This window comes from Podarcis melisellensis (assembly GCF_964234715.1).
Source record: "Podarcis melisellensis genome assembly, chromosome: 5".
NCBI lineage: Eukaryota > Metazoa > Chordata > Lepidosauria > Squamata > Lacertidae > Podarcis > Podarcis melisellensis.
The window spans coordinates 28,169,759-28,193,796 of NC_138537.1; the positions used below are offsets into that span (position 1 = coordinate 28,169,759).

Sequence of the window (24,038 nt, forward strand, 5' to 3'; positions counted from 1 at the left end):
GCAGGCTTATAAACTAATAAGACAAATAATAAAATAAGATTAACTTTTCACGGCACCAGCTTCTCTCCAAGCAGTGGAGCCCATGAAGGGTAATCCAGATAGGGTGCCATGGTTCTTGGTATCTGCTACAGAATTCTGTGGGACAAATGGATGTGTTCAAATGGGTTAAATGGCCTGCCCACATACCTATGGGGTTGGCTGCCATCCATGGCACTGTTGGGAACAGAAGCTTTGCAACTTCCCTTCCTATGACGTTTCGGCAATATACAGGCTGTCCTTCAACACATCCTTCCTGTTATAATGGCAGGAGGTTTGTTAGTCATGTGTTTAAGAAAATTAATTAGCAACACTCTTCTTAAAAAACAGAGACAATGGAGACAGCACTGGCTGCTGTTGTCAGTAAGTTTAATGTGGCAAAGGCAGTGTTTTTTTCTGGGGGATGCGGGGGGTACACATACCCCTAAATGTTTTGTGAATCTAAGTTTGGCCTCATTGAGGGGCAGTATTTCAATATGAGTAGGAATACGAGAGTACCCCTAAACAGTTTTTCCTAGAGAAAAAAGAGCACTGAATAAAGTAAACGGGTTGTGATCTCAAATACAGTTGATAAGAGGCAAAAGAAGCTTCTTATTCCAGCTCTAGGAGTCAGAAGGGGCAGGTTGCTGCTTTAGTCACTTGACCATGTTTCTTCCCTCTAGGGCTGTGGCAGACTAAACATCTTCCCATTGTGTCTCTTCTCATAACCCAACTCAGCCAGGAGCAGTGATTGGGAAGTGAAGGGCAGTTCACTACGTAACAAGTGGAAAAATTACCACTGTTGGTTCATTCTTTTGAAACTTTTTTTCTGAGCATGTATTGTTTCATAAAACATCAGTTTTATAAATGAAAAATTTTCTTTGGATTATGTCTTTTCGCTTTACAGTAGTTCCCATGCTACTCCAATTTAGTAACAGGAAGGGGATGAATGTATATGAACACATGTATGGACACAACACTTACTAGATGATCATGTTACAGATAGGTAGTTGTGTTGGTCTGCCATAGTCAAAACAAAACAAAATTTTTCCTTCCAGTAGCACCTTAAAGACCAACTAAGTTAGTTCTTGGTATGAGCTTTCGTGTGCATGCACACTTCTTCAGATACCAGGTATCTGAAGAAGTGTGCATGCACACGAAAGCTCATACCAAGAACTAAGTTGGTCTTTAAGGTGCTACTGGAAGGAAAAATTTTGTTTTGTTTAGATGATCATGGACTGTTCAGTGTCTGTCTATTGAAGCAGCTATTGATTAATGTCTGATGTTTCCATTTAATAAGGGAAAGTTTAACCAAATGTAGTTATGGAGTGGGGTATAAATAATGAGATAGGTATGTTGTGCACATGTCAGGCTCTCTAAGTAGTGAGAGATTTCAAGAGTGCCAGCATACAACTCAGGCTTAGATGTAGGACATTCTGTCTGGTTTTTGTGTGATAGATGTTTTTATTTACACACAAATAATATTGCTACCCGATTGGATCTCTCATTGTCTTCCTGCCCTGCAAGCCGGAACTTTGGATTCAGCACACAGAGCAAGTCAAGCCTGAGTCTCTTTCCAGCCCAGTTTTCTTCTTATACTTGCCCCATTGCATTCCTTCCAGACAGACAGGAGAGAAGCCCCCCCCTTGATTTTGCTTCTGAAAGCATCAGTTAGTAGTTTCTGTGGCAACCAGTCAGCTGAATTCTTAAGTCATGCAGAGAAATACTTAACACATAGCTAGAACTATTCACTTAACAAAGAAGCTTGTTTGATCACTTTAGCAGTTTGTCTTTCTATCCCAACCTTGGGCTTTGAGGAGGCCAGAAGATGCCAACTAGGCTACCTGCCCCCCAAAACCCCCACAACCCTCTAAAACAGGAAAAGAAAAGTGAGAAGCAGATAAATGCTGATCACAAAAAATCCTATATATATATACTACCATGAACATCCTAATTCCAAAAAGAATATTAGAGTTAATATTGTACGATAAAAATGTTAATGTGAATTATCAGAGTTGATTATATATTGGAGCCACAATTGATGGTGTGTCCAGACTGAATTGAGATGTAGAAGCAAGTATTTCTATATATTTGAATATTGCTTTAAGTGAGCATGACCATGCTTTATCTCCAAATCCTGAATAATCTCATGGTTTATGTGATCTGTAGTGAACAAAGGCAGCCCTTTTTCTTATCCTTCAGTTCTATGATTCAATCTATGTGCACTTTATACCAGGGCTAGCCCTTTCTCCCTATTCTATAAGCCACCACTCAGATCACCACTGAAGGATAAGAAAAAGGGCTGCCTTTGTTGATTTACCTTCAGCATGGTAAAGTTAAAGGGACCCCTGACCATTAGGTCCAGTCGTGGCTGACTCTGGGGTTGCAGTGCTTATCTCGCTTTATTGGCCAAGGGAGCCGGCGTACAGCTTCCGGGTCATGTGGCCAGCGTGACTAAGCCGCTTCTGGCGAACCAGAGCAGCACACGGAAACGCCATTTACCTTCCTGCCGGAGCGGTACCTATTTATCTACTTGCACTTTGGCGTGCCTTCGAACTGCTAGGTTGGCAGGAGCAGGGACCGAGCAATGGGAGCTCACCCCATCACAGGGATTACCAACCTTCTGATCTGCAAGTCCTAGGCTTTGTAGTTTAACCTGCAGCGCCACACGCGTCCCTTGAGCATGGTAGGTAGTACCTTTTAGATAATGGGTACTAATATTGCTCCTAGGAAGGGGCAATCTGAGGTGGCCTTTCTACTAAAATAGAGAGAGGCCTACATTTAACTTCCCATAGTTCTAACTTACATTACCTCCAAAGTATATAGACATTTCTAAGGGAATTTTAATTTCTACTGTACTGCGGATCTCAGCAGTTGATCATTGGTTTACTACACTGTCCAGTTTCCCCCCTCCCTTTTCTTCTCTTGTCTCATGTTTTGGTAACTCTGGCCTCTGTTGTAATTTCTGTAACTGAGATCAGAATTAAAACAAAAACTACATCTTGCTTAGCATAGCAACAAAGCATAGGATTGATCAACTGTAGCATCCCTGATGCAAATCTCTTCTGCTGCAAACTGTCTTTTTCCGCACATTCAGTGAGTGCCTTAGGCAAGTCATAATTCTTTCAGCCTGCCTATCTGACCTGTTGTCCTGGTTCATATGTAATGCTAAGCCCAAACTATGAACAAGCAATCATGTTTGCTTTGCTTTGTAACTCTAAGCCAAACATGGCTTAGCTCCCAGCAGCACAATAGCATCTGCACTGTGTGGGGGAGCAAAGTGTCTGCCGTTTTCTAAATGTGCCCCCAATATGCTTGCTCATTCATGGTTGGCCGTAGTTTGGTTTAGTGTCCTCTGTGAGCAGAACTTTGTAGTTGTAAATATTACTAAAAATAGCTGAAATAGAATATAGGAAACAGTTTGAACACTTTAAATGAGATAAATTAAGAATTAAGTAGGCAAATGGTGACACAGAGTGTGGAATTACAGGGCGGCAATGTAGCCTTGCAAATAAGCCCAAAAGGCTAATAGCCCACTTTTTTTCTAACTCTATTTTTTAATATGCATTATTTTTTAAAGCCAATTAAAAATGAAATTATTCTCAGCCCCTTAAACTTTTTAAATTGCCCTCTAAGGTTGATGTGGTACATGGATTGTTTAGAAGCAATAGAATAAGGATTACTCTTCTGTGTTTATAAAGGATCCTGAATAGATGGAAGATAATGAAGGGAGGAGGAGTTACAAGTATTTCAGTCTTGTAGTAACTTCGAATAAATAGATGCCTTTCCTTCCTCCCAAATACCAGAAAATGTTTCTAGTCAAACTTGAGTTGTGTAGCCTGTCCTTAGGTACACTTACCTAGAAATATATATATTAAAGGGTGTAACATCATGTGATCTTGACAGGTTGGTCATGTGGGAATCCGCCTTAATCTTGACAAGCAGTTCTTGTCCAAAAATAGACCTTGTCATTTCTGCCTTCTGCCTCAAAAAACCTTAGTTGAGATATCAGACATGTGCATATGTTCATAAGTATTGCATGTACGGTTGTGCTTTAATTGCAATATCATACTTATGCATGAACGAAAGAAGGGGATGATAATGTTTTCTGCTTTGCAGAAGTGACTTAGATCCACCTCCTGCAGAAACTGTACTAGAAATTGATGGTGAGAAATGAAGTTTGTGAATTCCCAGGTTATGGACTAATTGTTAGTTTTGATGGGACATAAATCATTAAGAAAGTTTTGGTAGCCAGAGCTATGAAAAAAGAAAATTACTGGCTAGAAAGATAGTCACAATTTCACCCTTGCAGTAGAGGATAAAAGTACAGTACCCAAAATTATTGAAATTCCTCCTTTCCTTATGTTAAGATATGTACTCATCTACATTTTTTTGTTGCAGCATGCATGGAATCTAGTAACAGTTTCAGAATCTAGTAACTAGCATTTCAGATTCTTCTAAAAATCAAGTTTCTGGCTGTTATTCCATAGAGACATTAAATAAATAGTAGTGTTTTCAAAATGCTCCTGTACTGCAGGGGACTAAAAGATGACTCTGCCCTTGGCACTGACAAAAAACATTCAAACTAGCATTGTATAACTAATGAGTTGCATATGCACAAACCATGCAAACACAATAAATTAAACAGGTAAACAATGTAGTTTAATCCACCTAAGGATATAAGAGCAGAAATCTAGCTTGAGATTCAGATAGCGATTTTGCAGGACTGGCAGTAACTTTTAAAACTGAAGTCGGTTTACCTAGCTAAGGCAATAAGAGGTGCTCACATTATAATTAAATAGCTTGTGGCCTAAACATGGTTCTCTTTTTAAGAATGGTTCAGACCTTTTTAGAAAATTAAGATTATAAAGCAAGTATAAATTAACAAAAAAAACTCCACTCTGAGTTTAACATGTTTTGTTAAGGGCTTTCCATGTTCACAGAAACTCCAAAAATGCCAGGAAACTTTATTTAGGCAATATGTGTATGGTGTATTGTGATGTGCTATATTGTGTTTGGTTCAAGCTTTATCGCTAACTTGGAGCAGGACGTATGTTGGTCACGGAGAAGTGGAGCAAAACTCCAAATGCATTTGGTCACTGGAACAGAAACATGGAGTTCATGCAACTGAAAATATTGTGTGGGGGGTTGGACTAGATGACTTCTAAGGTCCCACCCAACTCTGTAATTCTGTGTGGGTGGTATTGCTTGCCAGTTGGGTACTTGTAATGTGGAACAGTAAGGTCAGTTGCATAGATTCCATGTGTCTGTTCAACTGAACACACAAATCTGGATTTAGGTATAACCACATTTAATTATTAATTTTAAAAATTCATTTTTGGTTGGTTCTCTTGCCATTATACTGAAAATTTGGGGCAATTGTGAATGGATTTGTATATATTTTAATGCCTTAAGCATTCATGCCAGGTGACTGATGGATCCTCTAGTCCTGTCCTATCCAAAAATATTAAAAGCTCTACAAAAGAAGGCTTAAGCAGAACCTATTTAGTACAATGAAGCTTCTGTGTCAAACCACCCCAAAGCCATACATGTTTTATAACATTTTGGCAAGCTTATGAACAAATGAAACAGAACCTTTTGTGTGCATGTTAAATACTTGAACTGCATTTCTGCAACACTTAATAAAATGTGACCAAACTGACATGGCTATGGTGTATTCACAATAGGGTAGAAATGAGGAAACTTGAAAGAAACTGGAAGAAAGGAAGAAGAATCTTGTTCAGATGGCATCTTGCTCCTGCAAGAGAGGATAAATAAGCACAAATCATTCAGATAACTGTTGGAGTGTTTTGGACAGAACATTCTTAAGATAAGGCACTAACTTCTGTTCAAACTTGTTACACCCTATAATTTGCTGTTCTATCTCACAATACTTAAATCTGTTACTGAGGACTAATACTGGTATAACAGCTGTTTCGGCCCAGAATGCTACTATATTTGTAATAATGATGCTAAATATTGATTAGTTGTAACACCTAGCCACGAGGTCTCTTAACACACACACACACACACACACACACACACTGTTACAGCTTCCTCCCTATTCTTTAAACTTCAGAGATGAAATAGTTTTTTCTTTGCACAGAGTCTGTATATAACTGACTGTAAAGAAATGGCACAATCTGATTCATCAGCAAAACTGGCAATTACTAAACATTAGAAAAATACTAAAAGGTGAGTTTAGAGGAATATATGATTAAATCAAAGCTAACCTTGTAGTTGTAAACTGAAAGGTGAAATTACATGAAACCTCAATAAAGGCTTAAGTAAGAATCGTGGTATTCCATATTACAAACCAATATATTGGTATTGCTTGCATAGCATGATAGGCCAAGCTATGGCTCATCAGTTAAGTTTGGCTTAACGTGTTGTCTAAAATCACACTTGCAATTAAGGTCTCTTTTCACTAACCACAGTTGGATGCCAAGGCTTGTTTTTGGCTACAGCTTGTGGTTAGTGAGGCGATACCTTAATCATGAGCCTGAGTTGGGATGATATGCTAAGTCAAGCGTTGGCTTAGCTCAGCTTGCTGCCAGAGCAAAAAGGATGAGTAAGGACCAAAGTGCTGTTAAGAAGAAGAGATTTGACTTGATATCCCGCCTTTCACTCCCCTTAAAGAGTCTCAAAGCGGCTAACCATCTCCTTCCCCTTCCTTCCCCACAACAAACACTCTGTGAGGTGAGTGAGGTTGAGAGACTTCAGAGAAGTGTGACTCGCCCAAGGTCACCCAGCAGCTGCATGTGGAGGAGTGGGGAAGCGAACCTGGCTCACCAGATTACAAGACCACTCACCATGTTGGCTTAAGCCTTTTTCTGAGAGCCCACACATTTGCATGTTCCCAATAAGCCATAGTTCACCTTACTGTGTCATGTGTGTGAAAGTTTGTGCTTTTATAAGTACAAATATTTTTGAAATCAGTAAATAAAGCATGGTTTTATATAAAACTGAGCATAAGCCCATGCACTACCATAAAATATGTACTGGAATAAGGAAGACCTTGTCATGCACCTGAAGTTCAGCAAGGATGGTGCCTGTAATCTCAGTTGGGAGTGAATTCACAGACCTGGGCTTGCAACACTGAATTGATAATTTTGTCTTCTCCCCCACAACTTTTGGCAATATAGTACCTTGTCTTTCAAAAACCACCTCACATTTAACACTCACCTCTCATTAGCAATTGAAACAAAGCCTGTATATGTAGAATAGCATTTGCCCCCATTCATCTTATTCATCTGCCCTCCTGTACTATTGAAACCAAGCTGTCAGGATCCTCTGCTCTGTCTCTGTGCTTCTGTGTTTATTGTAAAGCACTATGATCTTGTACTTCAGGGGTGGGAAATCTGTGGCCCTCCAAATGTTGTTGGATTATAAAAAAAGGGCATTCCTGGCAATTGGCCATGTCAGCTGGGGCTGATGGAAGGTATATTCTCAACAAAATTGCTTACCTGGAAGTGATTTCCAGTGAATTCAATTGGGGCTACTTCTGTGTGTGTAAATGACGGCAACATAAGCAAAAGGTATTTTCCTACCTGTTTTCTAGATAATTGTTTCCATGCTAAGTCTAAAGAACGGATGGAGGGTGAAATACTGTGAATGGTTTAAGTATAAAATGTCATGGTCAACACACTTCTGGGACTAGCCGCTGCACTTGGAAATGGTGCAAACGTTAGATTTTTATCACCAAGGACATTGGCATCGCAGTGTGGAGCTTTACTTCTGAGGTCATTAGCAAAGCAATATTTTTTCAAGCCTCACAGCCATCGTATGCATTTTTGCTCTTCATAAACCCTTAAAATGCAGTGCCATGATGTAGTTGCTGTTACATTCCCAAAGTCATTATTTATCTTTAAACATTGGACAATTTTAAATGCTATTTATTGACAGTGTATGCTGAAATCATGCCTTTGGTAGGTCTTCCTTCCTTGCAGATTAGCCATCTTTGAGCTTCTCCCTGGCTAAGAGTGGCATATTCATCTATAGCCTTTTAAACTCGGGGGCGGCTAGTGGTATTGTTTTTGTTTGCTTCTATGTTATGCATTTCTCAGTTTTTATAATGTAAACTGCCCTGTGATTTTGAGATGAAGGTGGTATAGAAATTTAATAAACCAATAAACTAGTATTTCAGTCTGAGCATTCTTTGCTCGTTTATACAAGCATTTATGGAGGAATCTTGCTGAAGGGACTGTCATAAAAATAAAGTAGTGATGTTTGTGCGTTGGAGAGCAACACATGTAAGAACTGATATATGTGATGCTCTCATAATTCTCCCATTCCCTTAACCGTGAGGGATTACTCAACAACTCTCATTTTTCTGCATGAATTAATCAGCCTATTACTGATTAAGGCTTATATTGGGACCAACTTTAACTATTCACGGCACTAACTAGGGTTTTAGCCAGGATTTGAAGCTAGTTCCAACTGTCTAGTAATGACTCTAGTTGGCATCAATGGTGGTTGAAGCTGGGGGGTTTTCTGAAAAAGAGAATACTATGTTTCTGCAACCTAGTGATGGCCAAGGGGATATTGTGTACATAAGACCTTTCTGATTTGGTTTAAATCTGTTGATTATTATTTTTTAAATCACTGATTGTGTTCTCTTTCTCTTTCTATCTGCTAATGTATCCTAGCAAGCAATGCTTTAGAAACTTTATTTGGTCATTGTTTGAAATGTTCATTGGTATATAATTCTGTTTTCTCTAAAATATTGTGAGGATTAATTAACCTTTATCATAAGATGTAAACATTGCAACAGAGGCCAGATATTCTCATTGGGGCTATTTTTTTGTCTTTCAGTGAATGGTAGTGTCTAGAAAGGGTATGTCCCTTCAGGAGAGAGGTGCCAATGTCCAACCGGCCTAGTAACAGTCCAGGGGGCTCACTGCGACGTTCACAAAGGAACACTGTCGGGGCCCAACCGCAAGACGACGCAGTAGGAGGAAGGTATGACTCGTTATCTACAAGCTTCTGATCATCAGATGTTTAACACTTGGCGGATAACCCAATAAATCTTTTTCTTTATTTAGGCCAGATAACTGTACTTCCCTTGCATTTATTAGTATCTCTGAAATGTCTCCTTTTGGTCCTAACAGCTAGAATTGTGAATATAAACATAAAATGCACAACCTCCTCCTAAGCATTGAACTAGAATGCCTAGTTCACAGGGCTTAAGCAGATTTAGGTTTAAAGTCCAGTTCTATGGACTGAAGCTCACAGGCAATCTTTTGGTTCAGGTTTTTAGTACAGATTTCTTTGGAAAGAGACTAAAATGGCCTGTTGTACATTTGGCTTTATCTTGCAGCAAGAGTGTAAAAACAATTTTACATCTGAGTGTTGATTTATGCACCAGCCTCTCAGCATGGCTTTACCTTGACACAGCAGACATTACATATGCACATAGTTATTTGGTATTGGCATCCATCTGTCTTCAAGGACAATGGAGTGCGCCTCCAGAGGTAAAGTCAAACCACTGCATTAGCAGCACTGTAGTGACCTCTCCTTTCCTTCTATGTGTAAAGGAGCAGGACGTTGGAAGTTTTAATTTCAGTTTAAGCGGGTCATGGCTTCCTCTCATGTCTGAAACTAGGAGTCATGGTTGGACAATAAAGATGGCCAGCTTCAAAACAAGCTGATTTCAGACCATGGGTTCTGAAGTTGATGTTTTTTTAAACTACGTAAATTGGAGTCCTTAATGTCTTGAAAGACCAAATCCCCCTCCACTGCCCAGTAACATCATTAAGATAAACAAATGGAACCTCGTTAGACTTCCATGGCCTAATCATTGTTGCTTTGTAGTAACACGGATATGGGCTTTCTCAGTGGTAGCACTGGTTTTACGGAATGTACTTCCAACCAAAATACTCGGGGCAGGGGCATGTATATTAGCTTTCCACTGGCTTTTGAAGCACTTGTTTCCGCAAATATATTGACCTGGATATTTATCTTTTAATAGTTTGTTTAGCTGTTTATTGATGCTTTGTAAACCATTTAGAAACATATTTTGACATTCAGGGATGCATAATTAATTTTAAATAAATTACTCTAAATCCAGAGATACAACAGCATCTTTTTAATAATTACTGTATGCCCTGTATTCTCCACACAAAGGTTGGTGAATCTGACTTGACAGGATGTGGTATGACTGACTAGATTTATGTTTAAACAGATGCAGCTTAATTTTCAGATATTTAATTCAAATGCTATTAACTTTAGAAATATTGAGTAACTGAACTCTCAAGTGGCCAAGATATATCAAGCAATTGGTCTGCATAATTAAGAAGGAGATGGACTCTGGTGGCTGATCATATTACTTAACCGTGCCTGGGCACATCTCCCTCAGCATTACGTCAGTAGTGCATGTGGCAGCTTGTGCTTCACCTTCTCTTCACTTATTTCTAATTTCTGTATTACATGGGGACAGTGATTCTTCTCTTCCCCCCCCCCCCCATTTCAAAGGATAATGATAAACTGTTGCCAACCACTAGCATTTCTTTATTGACAGGAGATTAAATATGCATTAAAACATCAGTCCTTAAAAACTTCCTTAAACAGGGCTGCCTTCAGATGTCTTCTAAACGTCAGATAGTTGTTTATTCCATTGACATCTGATTTATTTTGGTAAATAAAAATGCTAAATGTATATTTGGTGAATAATTGCTCAAGTTACAAATAATTTTATGGAGCTGCAGGATTTATCAACTACAGAATCATTGTGCAAATGTTTATCATTTGTGTAGAGTGAAAGTGAGAAGTTTGGAGCATTTCTTAGTTGTCCGTATGCATATTGTTAGTAAGAGGAAATGCAAATGAATATAGGAAACTACAAACTTCCAAATAGGTTCATGATTCCAAATCTCTGCTTAATGCCAATGATGGAAAGACTGAAAAGGCCAGGAAATATCAAAGAATACCAATTTGAGATATAATTTCATTTGAGAGAATTGATGTTTTGATATACCTAACTTTTCTTCCTAGAACATCTTTGTATAGGCTTAATGGAAAACTATACTGCAAATATACTCCATGTATACATTTGTGTTTGTATGCCAGTTTTCCTGATAGCTTTCTGTTCTTAATTATTTGCTGATAGGTCACATTTAGGGCAGGCAAAACATAAGGCACATAGCCCTTCTGAAAGTAGAAAATCAGTATCAAAGGCACCCAAAGTGCAGTCCAATACTACTTCTGAACAGTCCAAGGGACAAGTTTCTAAAAGGTAACTTTTATTTTTCTGCATTTACAAATATAACTTCAGCAGTATATATTGTAATCTTCATTGTCGTATCTATTGTAAGTAATAACAATTTTATTTATGGATGCTATATAGTTATATGTGCTATGTAAAGAAGTGCTTCCTTTTGTCTACCCTGAACCATCACCACTTCATTTGATGACCCCAGTTTCTGTTATATCTGTTATTTCTTGAACTGCAGCCTGGAAACTTTCCCCAGCTATACTGCGTTTTTGAATATCCATTACCTTTTTGGTGAAAATTCTAAAATGGAAAAAGAAAAAAAAAGAATGCAATACTGAAGTGGTCGCTTTTCATTATTAATTGTTTAGTATGTTAGAGACACACATGTTGACAATACAAGTTTCTGTAAAGCTTTCAGCACTACTGCTTCAATCAAAGTTGCTTACTAAAATCAGAATTAAAAGTTTAATGTAGATTTTTGCATTTTAGATAGTAAAAAAAAGTAGCTATTATAATTTCCTTTCCTTGGAATACCACAAATTAAATAGCTGGATGACTCCGTAGATGATGATGATGATGATCATTATCATGATGATTATACTGCTTTTTTCTCCCCCACAACAGAGGCTGTACCTCATCTGCTATTATAATTCCACAACAAGAGGCTCTGGACACAGACAATACTTTGGAGCGGCAAAAACCAGGGCAGGTGCCTAAAAAGGACAGTCCTCGAGGAGTGAAACGCAGTGCTAGCCCAGATTACAACCAGACAAATTCTCCTAGCCCTGCCAAAAAAACCAAAGCACTTCAGCACGCTGATTCTTCCTCAGATTTGGAAACAAACAAGCCACAGACTAAGTCTAAGAAAAGACACTTGCATCAAGAGCAGGAGTCAAAGTCTTCACAATTGCCATCAACAAGCAAGGCTCATACCAGAAAGGGTGGAGCTGCCAGTGGCTCCCGAAGCCAGAAACGGAAAAGGACAGAGACCTCATCCATTGTAAAGAGTCGTCCACCAGCTGAATCGACTGGCAGTGAAGAGAGACCAGCAAAACCCACCAAGCTGGCTTCAAAATCAGCGAGCTCAGCCAAAGCTGGGTGTAGCACCATCACAGATTCTTCCTCTTCAGCCTCCACATCCTCCTCCTCTTCTGTTGTTGCTTCTGCCTCTTCTGCTGTTCCTCAGGGTGCCAGAGTGAAACAGGGGAAAGACCAGAGTAAGGCCAGGCGTTCCAGATCTGCATCCAGCCCCAGCCCACGGAGAAGTAGCCGTGATAAAGAACAGAATAAAATAAGTGGCTCTTCAAAGTTTGATTGGGCTGCTCGTTTCAGCCCCAAGGTTAGCCTGCCTAAAACAAAACTGACTCTGCCAGGCTCTTCTAAGCCAGAGGCATCAAAACCCGGGCCTTCAGGATTGCAGGCTAAACTAGCAAGTAAGTTGAAAATGTTTTTACTTATGTGAGGGCTTGAAATTTGACCACCTTATGTAACATGCTTATTGTGCAGAATTTGCATTAAATAGTATAAGAAGTAATTTGCAGGTGAGAATCATGGGGAGGGAAAGTCTGTACAGCTGTTATAGCCAAGGAGAAGCTACTGTAATACTTCAGCTATAGATGCAGAGGTGTATATTTGAATACTTCCCCATGGGGGGGACAACTCCATGTTGAAGTAGAGAGGGTTTGACCTGATCTATTCAGGTTGCTAGTTTTCTGGATGCAAAGATTTAATCCAAAATATGAACTGGTCCTTAGTCTCTATTCCAAGTTGCTTGTCTTATTGTACAATAACTTAACATTGGGTATGCTTTTTAATATGGACCCTGAAATATTTTCATCCCCTGATATCACCTTGTTTATATATCATTTACCAAGGTTTTATAGTCCTTCTCTGCTATGCCTTAGAACTATGTGTGTTTAGTAATACTACCCAGGAGCACAGTCCGTAACCTCCGATTAAGTAGCCCAGAGGTGTTTTGCAGCACCAAATCTCTTTTTTCAGCCTGTGGAAACTGGTGTGCGATCCAGACTGCTGTTGAATTGGTTTGATATTTTGGAGAGAGGGAGGTTGTTCAGATGTGTTGCTTTTTGATGTCTGTTTCATACATTAGTGACATCACCATCCCTATTATTATTATTATTATTATTATTATTATTATTATTATTATTATTTACTCCACCCAGCATATATCAAAACATAATAAACATCAAACATTAAAAACTTCCTAATACAGGGCTGCCTTCAGATGTCTTCTAAAAGTTATGTAGTTCTTTATCTCCTTGACATCTGAAGGGTGTTCCACTGGGAGGGCGCCACTACTGAGAAGGCCCTCTGCCTGGTTCCCTGTAATTTTGCTTCTCACAGTGAAGGAAACAGCAGAAGATCCTTAGAGGAGGACCTCAGTGTCTGTGCTGAGCAATGGGAGTGGAGATGTTCCTTCAGGTATACTGGGCCGAGGCCATTTAGGGCTTTAAAGGTCAGCAGCAACACTTTGAATTTTGCTCAGAAACGCACTGGGAACCAATAAAGATCCTTCAGGACCAGTGTTTATGGTTTTGGCGGCCACTCCCAGTCACCAGTCTAGCTGCCACATTCTGGATTAGTTGTAGTTTCCGAGTTACCTTCAAAGGTAGCCTCAGGTTGAGCACATTGCAGTAGTCCAGGCAGGAGATAACCAGAGCATGCAACCACTCTAGCAAGACAGTCCACAGGCAGGTAGGGTCTCAGCCGGCGTACCTTTAGGCTGAAGGGTGGAATACAAATTTAATAAATAAAATCTAACCAAGGCATAGCAGATAAAACACAGTCTTCCAGTAAAAAAAGGAGATTTAGTCTGCTGGCAGGAAAAAGTCTTCGCAAACTAAGAGAAGACAGTTGGGATGTTATGACCATTGAGAGAGCCCGATCTCTTGACCCCACCAGTTGTGCTTCCACCATAGCTGAAACACAGAAGAGCCTCACACTTAACTTCATGAGCTGGCTGGCTAGTACAGGATCAAGTTCTGGTTACTGTAAATCAGTACAATCAGAAGACCAAATGCTTAACAGTAGAGAATAGGGTTTTTTTTTTTGTTTTGTTTTACATTGTCCATATAGTTTAGATTTCATAGGTTGAAATAACAGGGAAGAAAGAAAGCACTGGTACAACTGACTAATATTCACCAATTAATCCCAAAGGTTAGTTCCAAGCTGTTATCAAGTAAAAATATGGGAAGAGTCAATTGTGTAACTCAGCTGTCCCTTGCATGCAAAAGGGCCTGGGTTTGATCCCTGACACTTCAACAATGGGTCTCTTGTAGTAAGGCTAAGAAAAACTTCTAATTTAGGCCTTACAAAGCTGCTACTAGTCAGAATAGGCCACAATGTGTTAACATAAGTGAAGGGGTGCTAAGAGTGGCAGAAGCGTCATTCTTGGTAGTTCCTCCACCATCAGGGGCTTGGGTAGTAGTGGGCTGAGAGAGGGTATTCTCTGTGGCAGCCCCCAAGTTGTGAAACTCCCTCATCACAGAGGTGCTTCTGGCACCTTCATTTTACAACTTCTTGCAGATTCTGAAGACACCTCTTTACCTTGGCTTTTGGAACTTGAGGTGTATATTTTTAGCGCCCACCCTATTTTTGTGATTTTAAGTTGTTCTAAGTCATTTTTATGCTGTATTTTGGTGTTGTAACCTGCCCTGGGACCTTGGGAAAGGAGGACAGGTACATAATAATAGTAATAATTTCCAGTTTGAAAGATCTAGTAGGAGTTGATGAGAAAGTCCTTTGCTAAGACTCTGGAGAGCTTGTGCTTATGTCCTAGATGTATAGGTAGTAGTCTCATCTTAAGGTTATGATACATAAATGATCTTAGGAAGGCTTATGCTGGTAAAATAAATTTGCAGCTTGCTATCCGATGATGGGAAATGGTTGTTTTTGCAACCTGTGGCCTGAATTCAGGCGCATGCAAGGTTTCAGAATCCTTCTGAGTCTTGAGATGGATAGGCATGATATAAGGAAATTTATCTCTCAAGTAGTTAATAACTCAGCTACTTCTGGTAACTGAGCAGCTAAAGCATTTTCAAGTCAGCTTTGCAACAGGTTGCTTGGATGCTCTTAGGCATACACCCTGGTCTGATGGTAGATTAAACCACATAACATGGTGTGGGACAGAAGCTACTAGTCTAAACATTGTTCAGCTAAGTTGCTCCAGCTCCCAGATCAAGAACAGTTCCGAGCTCTTATTTAAAAATTGGTGTTTAGTCTCTAAGATGATCGGAATATATTTCTTTTTTTAAAAATATATATATATATATATTGAAATTTTCCACTTTAATACATTAAAAAATCAAAAAAGAAAAACAAAACACAAAAAGACAAAAAAGAAAATTAAAAACACATACAATTTACAATCCTTATTTTTCTATAACATATTTCCCTGACTTCCCCACACCTCCCCTTCTTATATTCCAATTCAAATTTGTTAATTCAACAAGTTCTTATCCCCAATTTTTAACCTTTTTATATTTAGTTCATTTTAAAAAACCAATTTTACCTTATAAGCATCAATATTTGTACATCAATTCTCAATTCTCAATCTTAAAGCTTTTTTCTAAAGTCGACCCAAATTCCCTTCCACGAATTCCCCAATTTTTCATGCTAATAACCTGACGAAAATAAAAAAGAATGAACATATTATAATTATACACCCTTTGGATTCCCAAACCCCACCCTTCCCCTTTCCTGGTTTCAATCCCCAACAAATGTCCATCAGTCTTGGTCTACTATCAGCCTGGAGATCTCACGTCCGAGGCTCTTAATTCTCTTTCAATTCCTCTCTGCCGGGTTTTTTTATGGTCCTTAGTATTAAGCGCCAAATCTCGGAGAAGCTGATGATCGGAATATATTTCATTTTCTACATAGAGTGCCTCACTCCTTGGAAGAGGGATAGGGTCCACTTCTGAATGCATATTGTAGACACAGCCTTTCACAACCTCTAACCTCTCTTGGTTTTATCACGTATTCTAGCTATTATTACCAAAATACAGTGGAACCTTGTGTTACGGACAAGATCCATTCCAGAGGCCCATCCGTAACACTGAACTAATGCAAGCTGAAGCCCCATGTCTGCGCACGCGCGCAGCGCGATTTAGCGGTTCTGCGCACGTGCGAGTGACGAAACCCGGAAGTAACCTGTTCCGGTACTGCCGGGTTGCCGCGGGACGCAACACGAAAACATGTATCCTGAAGCAGATGCAACATGAGTTATGACTGTGTGACTTCAGTAGTTTTCCATGCATTGATATCCCATAGCCTTTGTTCTAAACTTCTGAAAAGGAATAACCTTCCTTTGTTTAAACAATGCTATTGTTTTGGATATCTTTTGCATTCTTACTGTTAGAACAGATTTCAAACTCTTGCATATTTAAAAATAAAAATTCGCTGCTCAGTCACATTTCATAGCTCTTCTGTAGGTTCTGCTTCCCTCTAAAATGGAAATTCACCCCAGAGTACTGCTTGAAATCTGTGTTCAAAGTTATATCACAAACTGGTACTCCTAAATACAACTTTGAAATATGCAACTGCTAGTTTCCTTCAAAAGAAGCTTAAGGAAAAATGCATAGCACTTGAAATGACCCCAGTGGCAATGCCTGTATTTCTAGCTTTAGTTCAGATTGTGCCTTGTGAGGCCTTGAGGTGGTTTTGAGATGTAGACCAAGGACACCACTCTGTTCACACGTAGTACTTAATCTAAGACTTTGGCCTTCAACAAGTGGATCTTTCACAATGTCGCTTATACTTCCTTCACAGGACTAGCAAGGATTTTGTCTTACATTTCCCATTATTTTACACATGGTTTTTTTTTTTAAAGTGACTGCCCTGTTAAGACCCTAGCTTTAAGGAGAAAGGAGAAAGGACCTTGTTCAGCTGCAGTTGCTGAGCTTGATTGAATAGAAATCCACATTTGAGATTCTTGCATCCATGCATACTCTTTGAATGCCTGTCCTTCAGCTAATAATACAAACAAGTTCTGACTTGGCTTAGTACTGGTAACCTTGGCTTACTGCTTGTGATTTGTTTTGGGGGAGACTCAGGAAGCCAAGACTGGTTCCCATGTAACAGTAAGCCAAAAAGAGTAAAGAGTAGAAAATTCTTCAGTATGCTCCAACAAATTGTTTGTGGTAAGTCATGGTTTACTGTGATATGCAAATTAGCCCAGAAACTTCAGATGGATTCTGATGCATGCTTCAATAAGTTTTCTTTCTTTAAAAAGGCTTTGCAATTCAGGGTGGAAGAAAATCTTGAAATTTGTCATCTATTTTATGGTCCCACTTCAAGTATTGGAATACAAGTCCACCACCATACAATGTGGACCTTTCCCCCATCTTTTTATTAAAGAGGGGCATAGCCAGGCAAGGTTATTGCATATAATGTGATGTTGTTAACCACATAAATACATACAACACAGGAGGTATTGTATCTGATAGAGAATAAATACAATTTGTGTTTTCCCTTGAATGTGCAACTTCGTTTCATTTTCTGAAGCACAGTCTTCGTAAAGAAACTAGAATTGTCTTTTGTTTCAGCTGTCTTTTTCTCTCTTTAGGCTTAAGAAAATCAACAAAAAAGCGCAGTGAATCACCACCTGCGGAGCTCCCCAGTTTAAGGCGGAGCACACGGCAAAAGACCACGGGCTCCTGTGCTAGTACCAGGTATTTTCGAACTTTAAAAATTACATGTATGTTAAGATTGTGAAGATGAATTTGTGTTTGAGGGAATCTCCCCGAAGAGTTTAGAAAGCACATTCTTATTGACAACCTATATTTGTGTTGTGGTGGCTACAGGATAATATGCAATAAACCACCCAAGAGACAGGATAATTTAATACAGGGGCCCAATTTCTCAGCGCTGAAATGGACACTACAAAATAACCTAACTTGTTACAAGAGAACTACGGCCCAATTCAGATAATCTAATTACAGTGCTGTTAACTAGCCTGGTGTGAGGTCTTAAAGATGTGTTATTACTCACCAGCTGTTTTGAACAATACATAAATTTTGTTTTTCTATAGAAATTAGGAAAATAGAAGGAAATTTCTTTGAAGGCATATCTGAACATGTAGTTTTTGAAGTCAGCCAAGGATGGATGTGATAATGTTGATAATGCATCTCTTTTTCTCAACATGTCTCATCTGCTTCATCTGCAGATGTGACTGTTTGAACTTCCCTTTTAAAAACTTTTTGCATATAGTTTAACTGTTCTGTTATGACTCCATGTCTGCATGGTTTAATTTTGAGTGCTGATAGTACCAGCACTGTAGATCACATAGCGTAATCTCGATGGCTTCTGATGATAACTCTGTTTTCAGTCGGCGAGGCTCTGGCCTGGGCAAAAGAGGAGCAGCTGAAGCTCGCCGACAGGAGAAAATGGCTGATCCTGATAACAACCAGGATGGAGTTAATTCTTCAGCTGCACGAGCTGATGAGGCTCCACAAGGAGCAGCAGGTATAGTTAACTAGTGTCACTCAACACTGGCACAGAAAAAGCAGTTATTGTCCAGAAATTGTTTGTATTTGCTCTGCCTAGAAATGTCAATACTAGTACACTTAAGTATCTGAGATTTCATGCTTTATTCGGTGCTCTGTTTTGGCCAGATTTAAAAAAGGAGAAAATGCTCAAAGGGTCTTTGGACTTGAGTTACTTAAAATGTTTCCACTTTGTGATCTGTTATACTCCATTTGAGACTTTGAAAGACAGTTTATAATATAGCCAAAGAGGACCAATTTAGCATTCGCAAACCATGTACCTAAAGTAGTTCTTTAGCTTCAAAGCATATTCTGCCAACAGTTTCCTCTTAAGAACCTGTGGATGGGACTGCTATTTCTATTTTTTCTTGAACCAGCTACACTTAGTGATACCTATGTTTGTATTCAAGTCAGTTGAAGATAAATTTAGATCTCGCCTTCTAAAAATATGTAGTCTCTTACTGAGGTTTCAAGTTTGGCTGAGATTCTTGTTAAAACAAGGAATCCTAGCTAGTATTAACTGTGGTTTAATGTTGATGTTTTCCTTTAAATATATTTGTCAAGGGACAGTGAGGGCAGGGTGTGTGTATGTGACTCCTGATACCTCTCCTGTGGTTAAAAAGGAGTGAGCGTTCATTTGCCTTGGCTCCTGTCCAATATACCATGTGCTTAATAGGATCATAGATCTACTGACTTCATTTTGGTAAGAAGTGTTGCTGAATATAAGTAAAGCCATTTGCTCACTGGCTGTTTTTGCACGTTAGTTTTAATTTGCTTAGTTTTGTTTATACTTCTATTAACAGGTAATAGAAGCATCTTGACACCCTTCACTTTTCATTGTTATGGGCAGACATACACACTCTTTCTAGGGAGTAAATCCCACTGAAATCTATGGAATTTTGTTCTGCGTAAACATGCATAGATTTTTGCTGTTAGCAAATTAATAGTACCCTGAACAAATGTTTGTCTGTTCCACAAGCTTGTGGGAAGTGTTTCCTCTGCCTCTTTCACCTCTGTGGTTTTGTGAAAGCTACAAAGCTGCTACACTAGTCTAATCCTACAAACTGTATTAGTGCATATCTGTTTGGCAGCCTTGTTGCAGGGTGCAAAGCACACCAAGTTCTGATTATAGCTCCTAATTCTGAATATTCCTGTCAGTTTTCTCTTTAAGCAAATATGTTTGAACTGTTATTCTTTTATATGGTATAATGCCATTGCCTTCTGTTTTAAATTGCTTATTTACTAAAGAAAAAGAAGCCCCAAAGTTTCAACCATATTGCATGGCTGAAAGTTTAAACTGACCTTGTGTGTTCAAGTGCAGTCATTCCATACTATGTGGGTCAAGACTAAAAATAAACCTGCTTTTTTTGTATGCTCATTCCTATTCCTACTGGAGTCATTAAAGGTTTTCTTTGACTACTTTGGAAGGAGGATTTCAGGAAGAGTTAACAAGTATGTATACTGTGTGACTTATTAATATAGTGCCACTATTTTTTTCCCCTCCTGTAGCTTCTAGTTCTGTTGCTGGGGCTGTGGGCATGACTACCTCTGGTGAAAGTGAATCGGATGATTCTGAGATGGGGAGATTGCAAGGTACAAACTAAGAGGCTTATGTTACACTCATGACTACAGTAAATAAATATTAACACAGCTTTTAGATTTGTTCTAAAATGTTAAGGATTTTTAATGCTGCACTTTTATATTGTTTGGGAAGGAAATGTAGATCAGTCAGCATTAATTTTGCAGGACTTGTATGTCTTTTTTCACTGTTTCTACTCCAGTTACTCTGATTATTGATGGCATATCACTTAAGTGAAATCTTCATGGTTAAAATAAAAAATAAAACTTTTGAGGTGAGAAGATTGGAAATGGCATTGGGTGATATCCAGCGAAATTGTTATTTTGAGCAGACAGAACTAAGTTAGAATAGAATAGATTGATTGAAATAAATGTACATAGATTACACTGGGTCTGCTTATCACTGGATGTTGCCTATTCTGATTTCTGGAACTGCATTTGCCGTCATACACTGTAATGTCAAAGTTTCATTATTGGAAGGAACAGCTTTTATGGTGATGAGAAAATGTTTTATCTTTTTGTTTGGTCTAGCGCTGCATCCTCTAAAGACTGGCTTCGTTATCTTCTAGGTGGTAGTTGGCAGTCCTTGCTCTTAATTTTTTTTTTCTTTTTAGAAGAGCAAAGAGGATTCAACTGCCTTTTGTCCTTAATAGAAACCTTTAGCTGTCTTAAGTAGTACCATTAATAGGTATTGGAACTTTCATTTTCAATCAGAATAAATAGGTTTTCTAAGTTTTTGTTGTTTTAAGTAGGTGTTCAAGTGGGATGTATGCTAGTAATTATTTTAAACTCGTACTGCTTCGAAGGCTTGGGGCCGTTGACTGGGTAAATGCATGTAAAATATTGCTTCTAAGTTAGCAGTTCTAGCTCGGCCCATATTAAAATTCTTCACTGCACTCAGATCTTGATTAGAATTGGCTCACTATTGTTATGGTGTAGGGTTTAATCATCCTAATAATCTGTGCTACAACACTGAAAGTCTGTGATGTGAATTATAAATTACGGTGCTGTGCATGAGTTTCAAATAAGTTATATGTATATTTTTGTCTCTAGCTCTGTTGGAAGCTAGAGGTCTTCCTCCACATCTGTTTGGTCCTCTTGGTCCTCGAATGTCGCAACTTTTTCATCGGACAATTGGAAGTGGAGCTAGTAAGTAAGCTGCTTCAGCCAGGAGGTTTCTGGAATTACTACTCTTGGGAAGTTTGTCCCTCCTCAGCCTTATAGCTTCTTGAAGGACTACTTCTAAGACTAAATTCTCAGAATACTTAGATCTTGTACTGTAACTTTTATTAACAAGTAAAAAAACAAAAACATCCTATTAACTGGCTTTTGTCAAACCTCCACATTTGTGGATTTCTTCATAATCACTTGAATTATATTTATTGCAGCCGAAGGGAAACATATTTAAAGCAACCTGTTTAAACAACTACTTCTTTCTAGACTTGAATCACAGGGTTTGGATGATCCTTTCTCTGTCTCTTAAGCCAAGTTAAATCTGGGGTTTTTGTCTACATGCACAGCACTTTCACCATGATTCAACCATTAATCCTTTTCCAGCTTCACAATGTGACTTAGGATTTTGACTTGTTCCATATGTGGTGGGCATCATTTTATGATTTGGACAAAGGGGGAAACTTTAGTGCAGTAAAAACAAGGTTGACCTTTAACATTCCTGCCAAATAATGTTTTATCATCCGAAGTAGTTGGATTGAAAAGTAATAACCACTGCTTACGAGGGGTCCAAAGGACACACACCCTGCCCCATCTCCAAATTAGCTTTTGGGTAACATTTTGGCTGCTGTTGGCATGGGGGCACCATGCTTGACCATGTCTTGTGCTCAAACTAAGCACTGAGATGGACACAATGCAGAAGACATCTTAAGGCAGCCCTGATCAGGGAAGTTTTTAATGTATGATATTTTAGTATATTTTTGGTTTCTATGGAAGCCGCCCAGAGTGGCTGGGGAAACCCAGCCAGATGGGCGGGGTACAAATAAATTATTATTATTATTATTATTATTATTATTATTATTTTATTTATTTCATTGTATGATTTAGAGTGGCTGAAAACCTATTAGGACACACAGACACACAGACCCCTGATACTTTGTTCATTCTGCATACATTGGCTATGGTTGGCATGGGATGGTGTATTGCACATGATTATTTCTCTGGATTGGATGCCAGTTCTGTGCCATCTTACATGAAAGCTTGTCTTTGATTGTACAAGGCTTTTTTTAGGTATATGATTTGTGGTGGCTCAGAGCTTGGGGTGTACACCCCCAGTTCTTCATTTCTAAACACTTTGGCTATTATTGGAATTGGAGTGCCACGCTTGACACTTTCTTGTGCCAGAAAGAATCATTGGGGTGTACCTAATTCAGTACTGTCTTCTAGCAAACACTTTTCCTGGAGTTGTGGGTGGGTGATTGGAGACATGGGTGCACATTCCCAATTTCACTGGCTATTGTTGACTAAGGGGTGCCATGTTTGACAGTCAAGAGTCACTTCCTATTTGGTTGGACTATGGCTCCTTCTAAGGAATCTGAACAACCACATGGACCCACAGGGAGGGCCTGCAATGCTAGGAACAGTTGTCCCCATCTGTCCTGTAGTAAGGTCAGCCTGACAGCTGGGAATGAAAAGTACCCATCTTCAACCTTTAGTATGTTGTTTTTTTATGCTTATCTGGTTGTTCTCTCAAATAATTGCTTTTGCAGGAATCCTAAAGTTTAAATGTGTTTTTCACTATTTTTATTGTACTTGATGGTTAATTAGAGACTTTCTGGTTTATTAGTGGTTCACAGTGCAGTGGTTCACAGTTAAATCCCCATTTAATAAACCAACATTGTCCAAACACAGCCTCTGCATAGGTAATCAAATATTTCTACAGTGATTCAGTCCATTGACCGAGGTGGTTTACATTTTCTAAGCTTTCCTAAATTAGGAAGATGTATCTACTTACCTTGCTGTTAGAAGTTTCATCAGTAGCTCTGTATTTTAAGTAAATGATGCATATGTTAACAGAAGCACTAGCCTATGACATATCCAGACTTAGATGTACGCCCAGTCTATTAACACTGTGAAACTTTGACTGGTGAGATGCAGTTCAGAAACGCATTGTTCTCTAATCTCTCATGATTGATTAAAACTGCATATTTTGACTAAAGGTTTTTTGTTGTTGGTACTTCACTGTGGAGGGTGTACCATGAAGAAGAAAAGTTTTTGAATGTTTAAAACAGAATCGGGATCCTCTCAAAGTTTTGCCAGTGTAATTATTCCAGTATAATGACACAACAGTACAGCATAACAGCCTAATTCTCTACAGTTAGGCAATTCTCTACAGTTGGCATAGGAAGACAATATACAATTCAGCTTAATGTCCTCCGGGGAGGCATCTGTCATTTGGCATCAGTTCATCACTAGAAAGCCTGAAGTACAGAAAGCTACAAGTGCAGTATTAGCAGGAGTGAGAAGAGGCTTAACTGTGTGTGTCTCAATTGCAGATGAATTTGGAACTTAATTTTGAATAGTGATTCAGAACTATGTGCCCATAGATCTACCAGGGTTTGATCAGGTTGAGAACTCTGCTAGCTTAAAAAATTATCTTAAATTGTCTTTCTATTTCTGTTCCTATCTTATCAGGATGGATTCAGTTTGCACTATCTCTTGAATATTATAGTGCATTTTGGTAGCTTAAAGCACATACTGTTGGTTTATTTGGTAGCTGT

At 38.9% G+C, this 24,038-nt stretch overlaps 1 protein-coding gene across 5 annotated transcripts in view; it reads left to right on the top strand.

The window, feature by feature from the left end:
- TRIP12 (thyroid hormone receptor interactor 12) overlaps positions 1-24,038 on the top strand; it is a 69,362-nt gene that overhangs the window by 12,262 nt on the left and 33,062 nt on the right. For all 5 annotated transcript variants that reach the window (XR_014168171.1, XM_081910285.1, XM_081910286.1 and 2 more), the window contains exons 2-8: positions 8,830-8,976; positions 11,123-11,248; positions 11,852-12,660; positions 17,811-17,916; positions 18,573-18,709; positions 20,239-20,322; positions 21,361-21,456. Coding sequence is in view for 4 of the 5 variants with exons in the window: in XM_081910285.1 (XP_081766411.1) it covers positions 8,879-8,976; positions 11,123-11,248; positions 11,852-12,660; positions 17,811-17,916; positions 18,573-18,709; positions 20,239-20,322; positions 21,361-21,456 (1,456 nt within the window). In the remaining variant the exon portion in view is untranslated. The remainder of the gene's footprint in view (positions 1-8,829; positions 8,977-11,122; positions 11,249-11,851; positions 12,661-17,810; positions 17,917-18,572; positions 18,710-20,238; positions 20,323-21,360; positions 21,457-24,038) is intronic.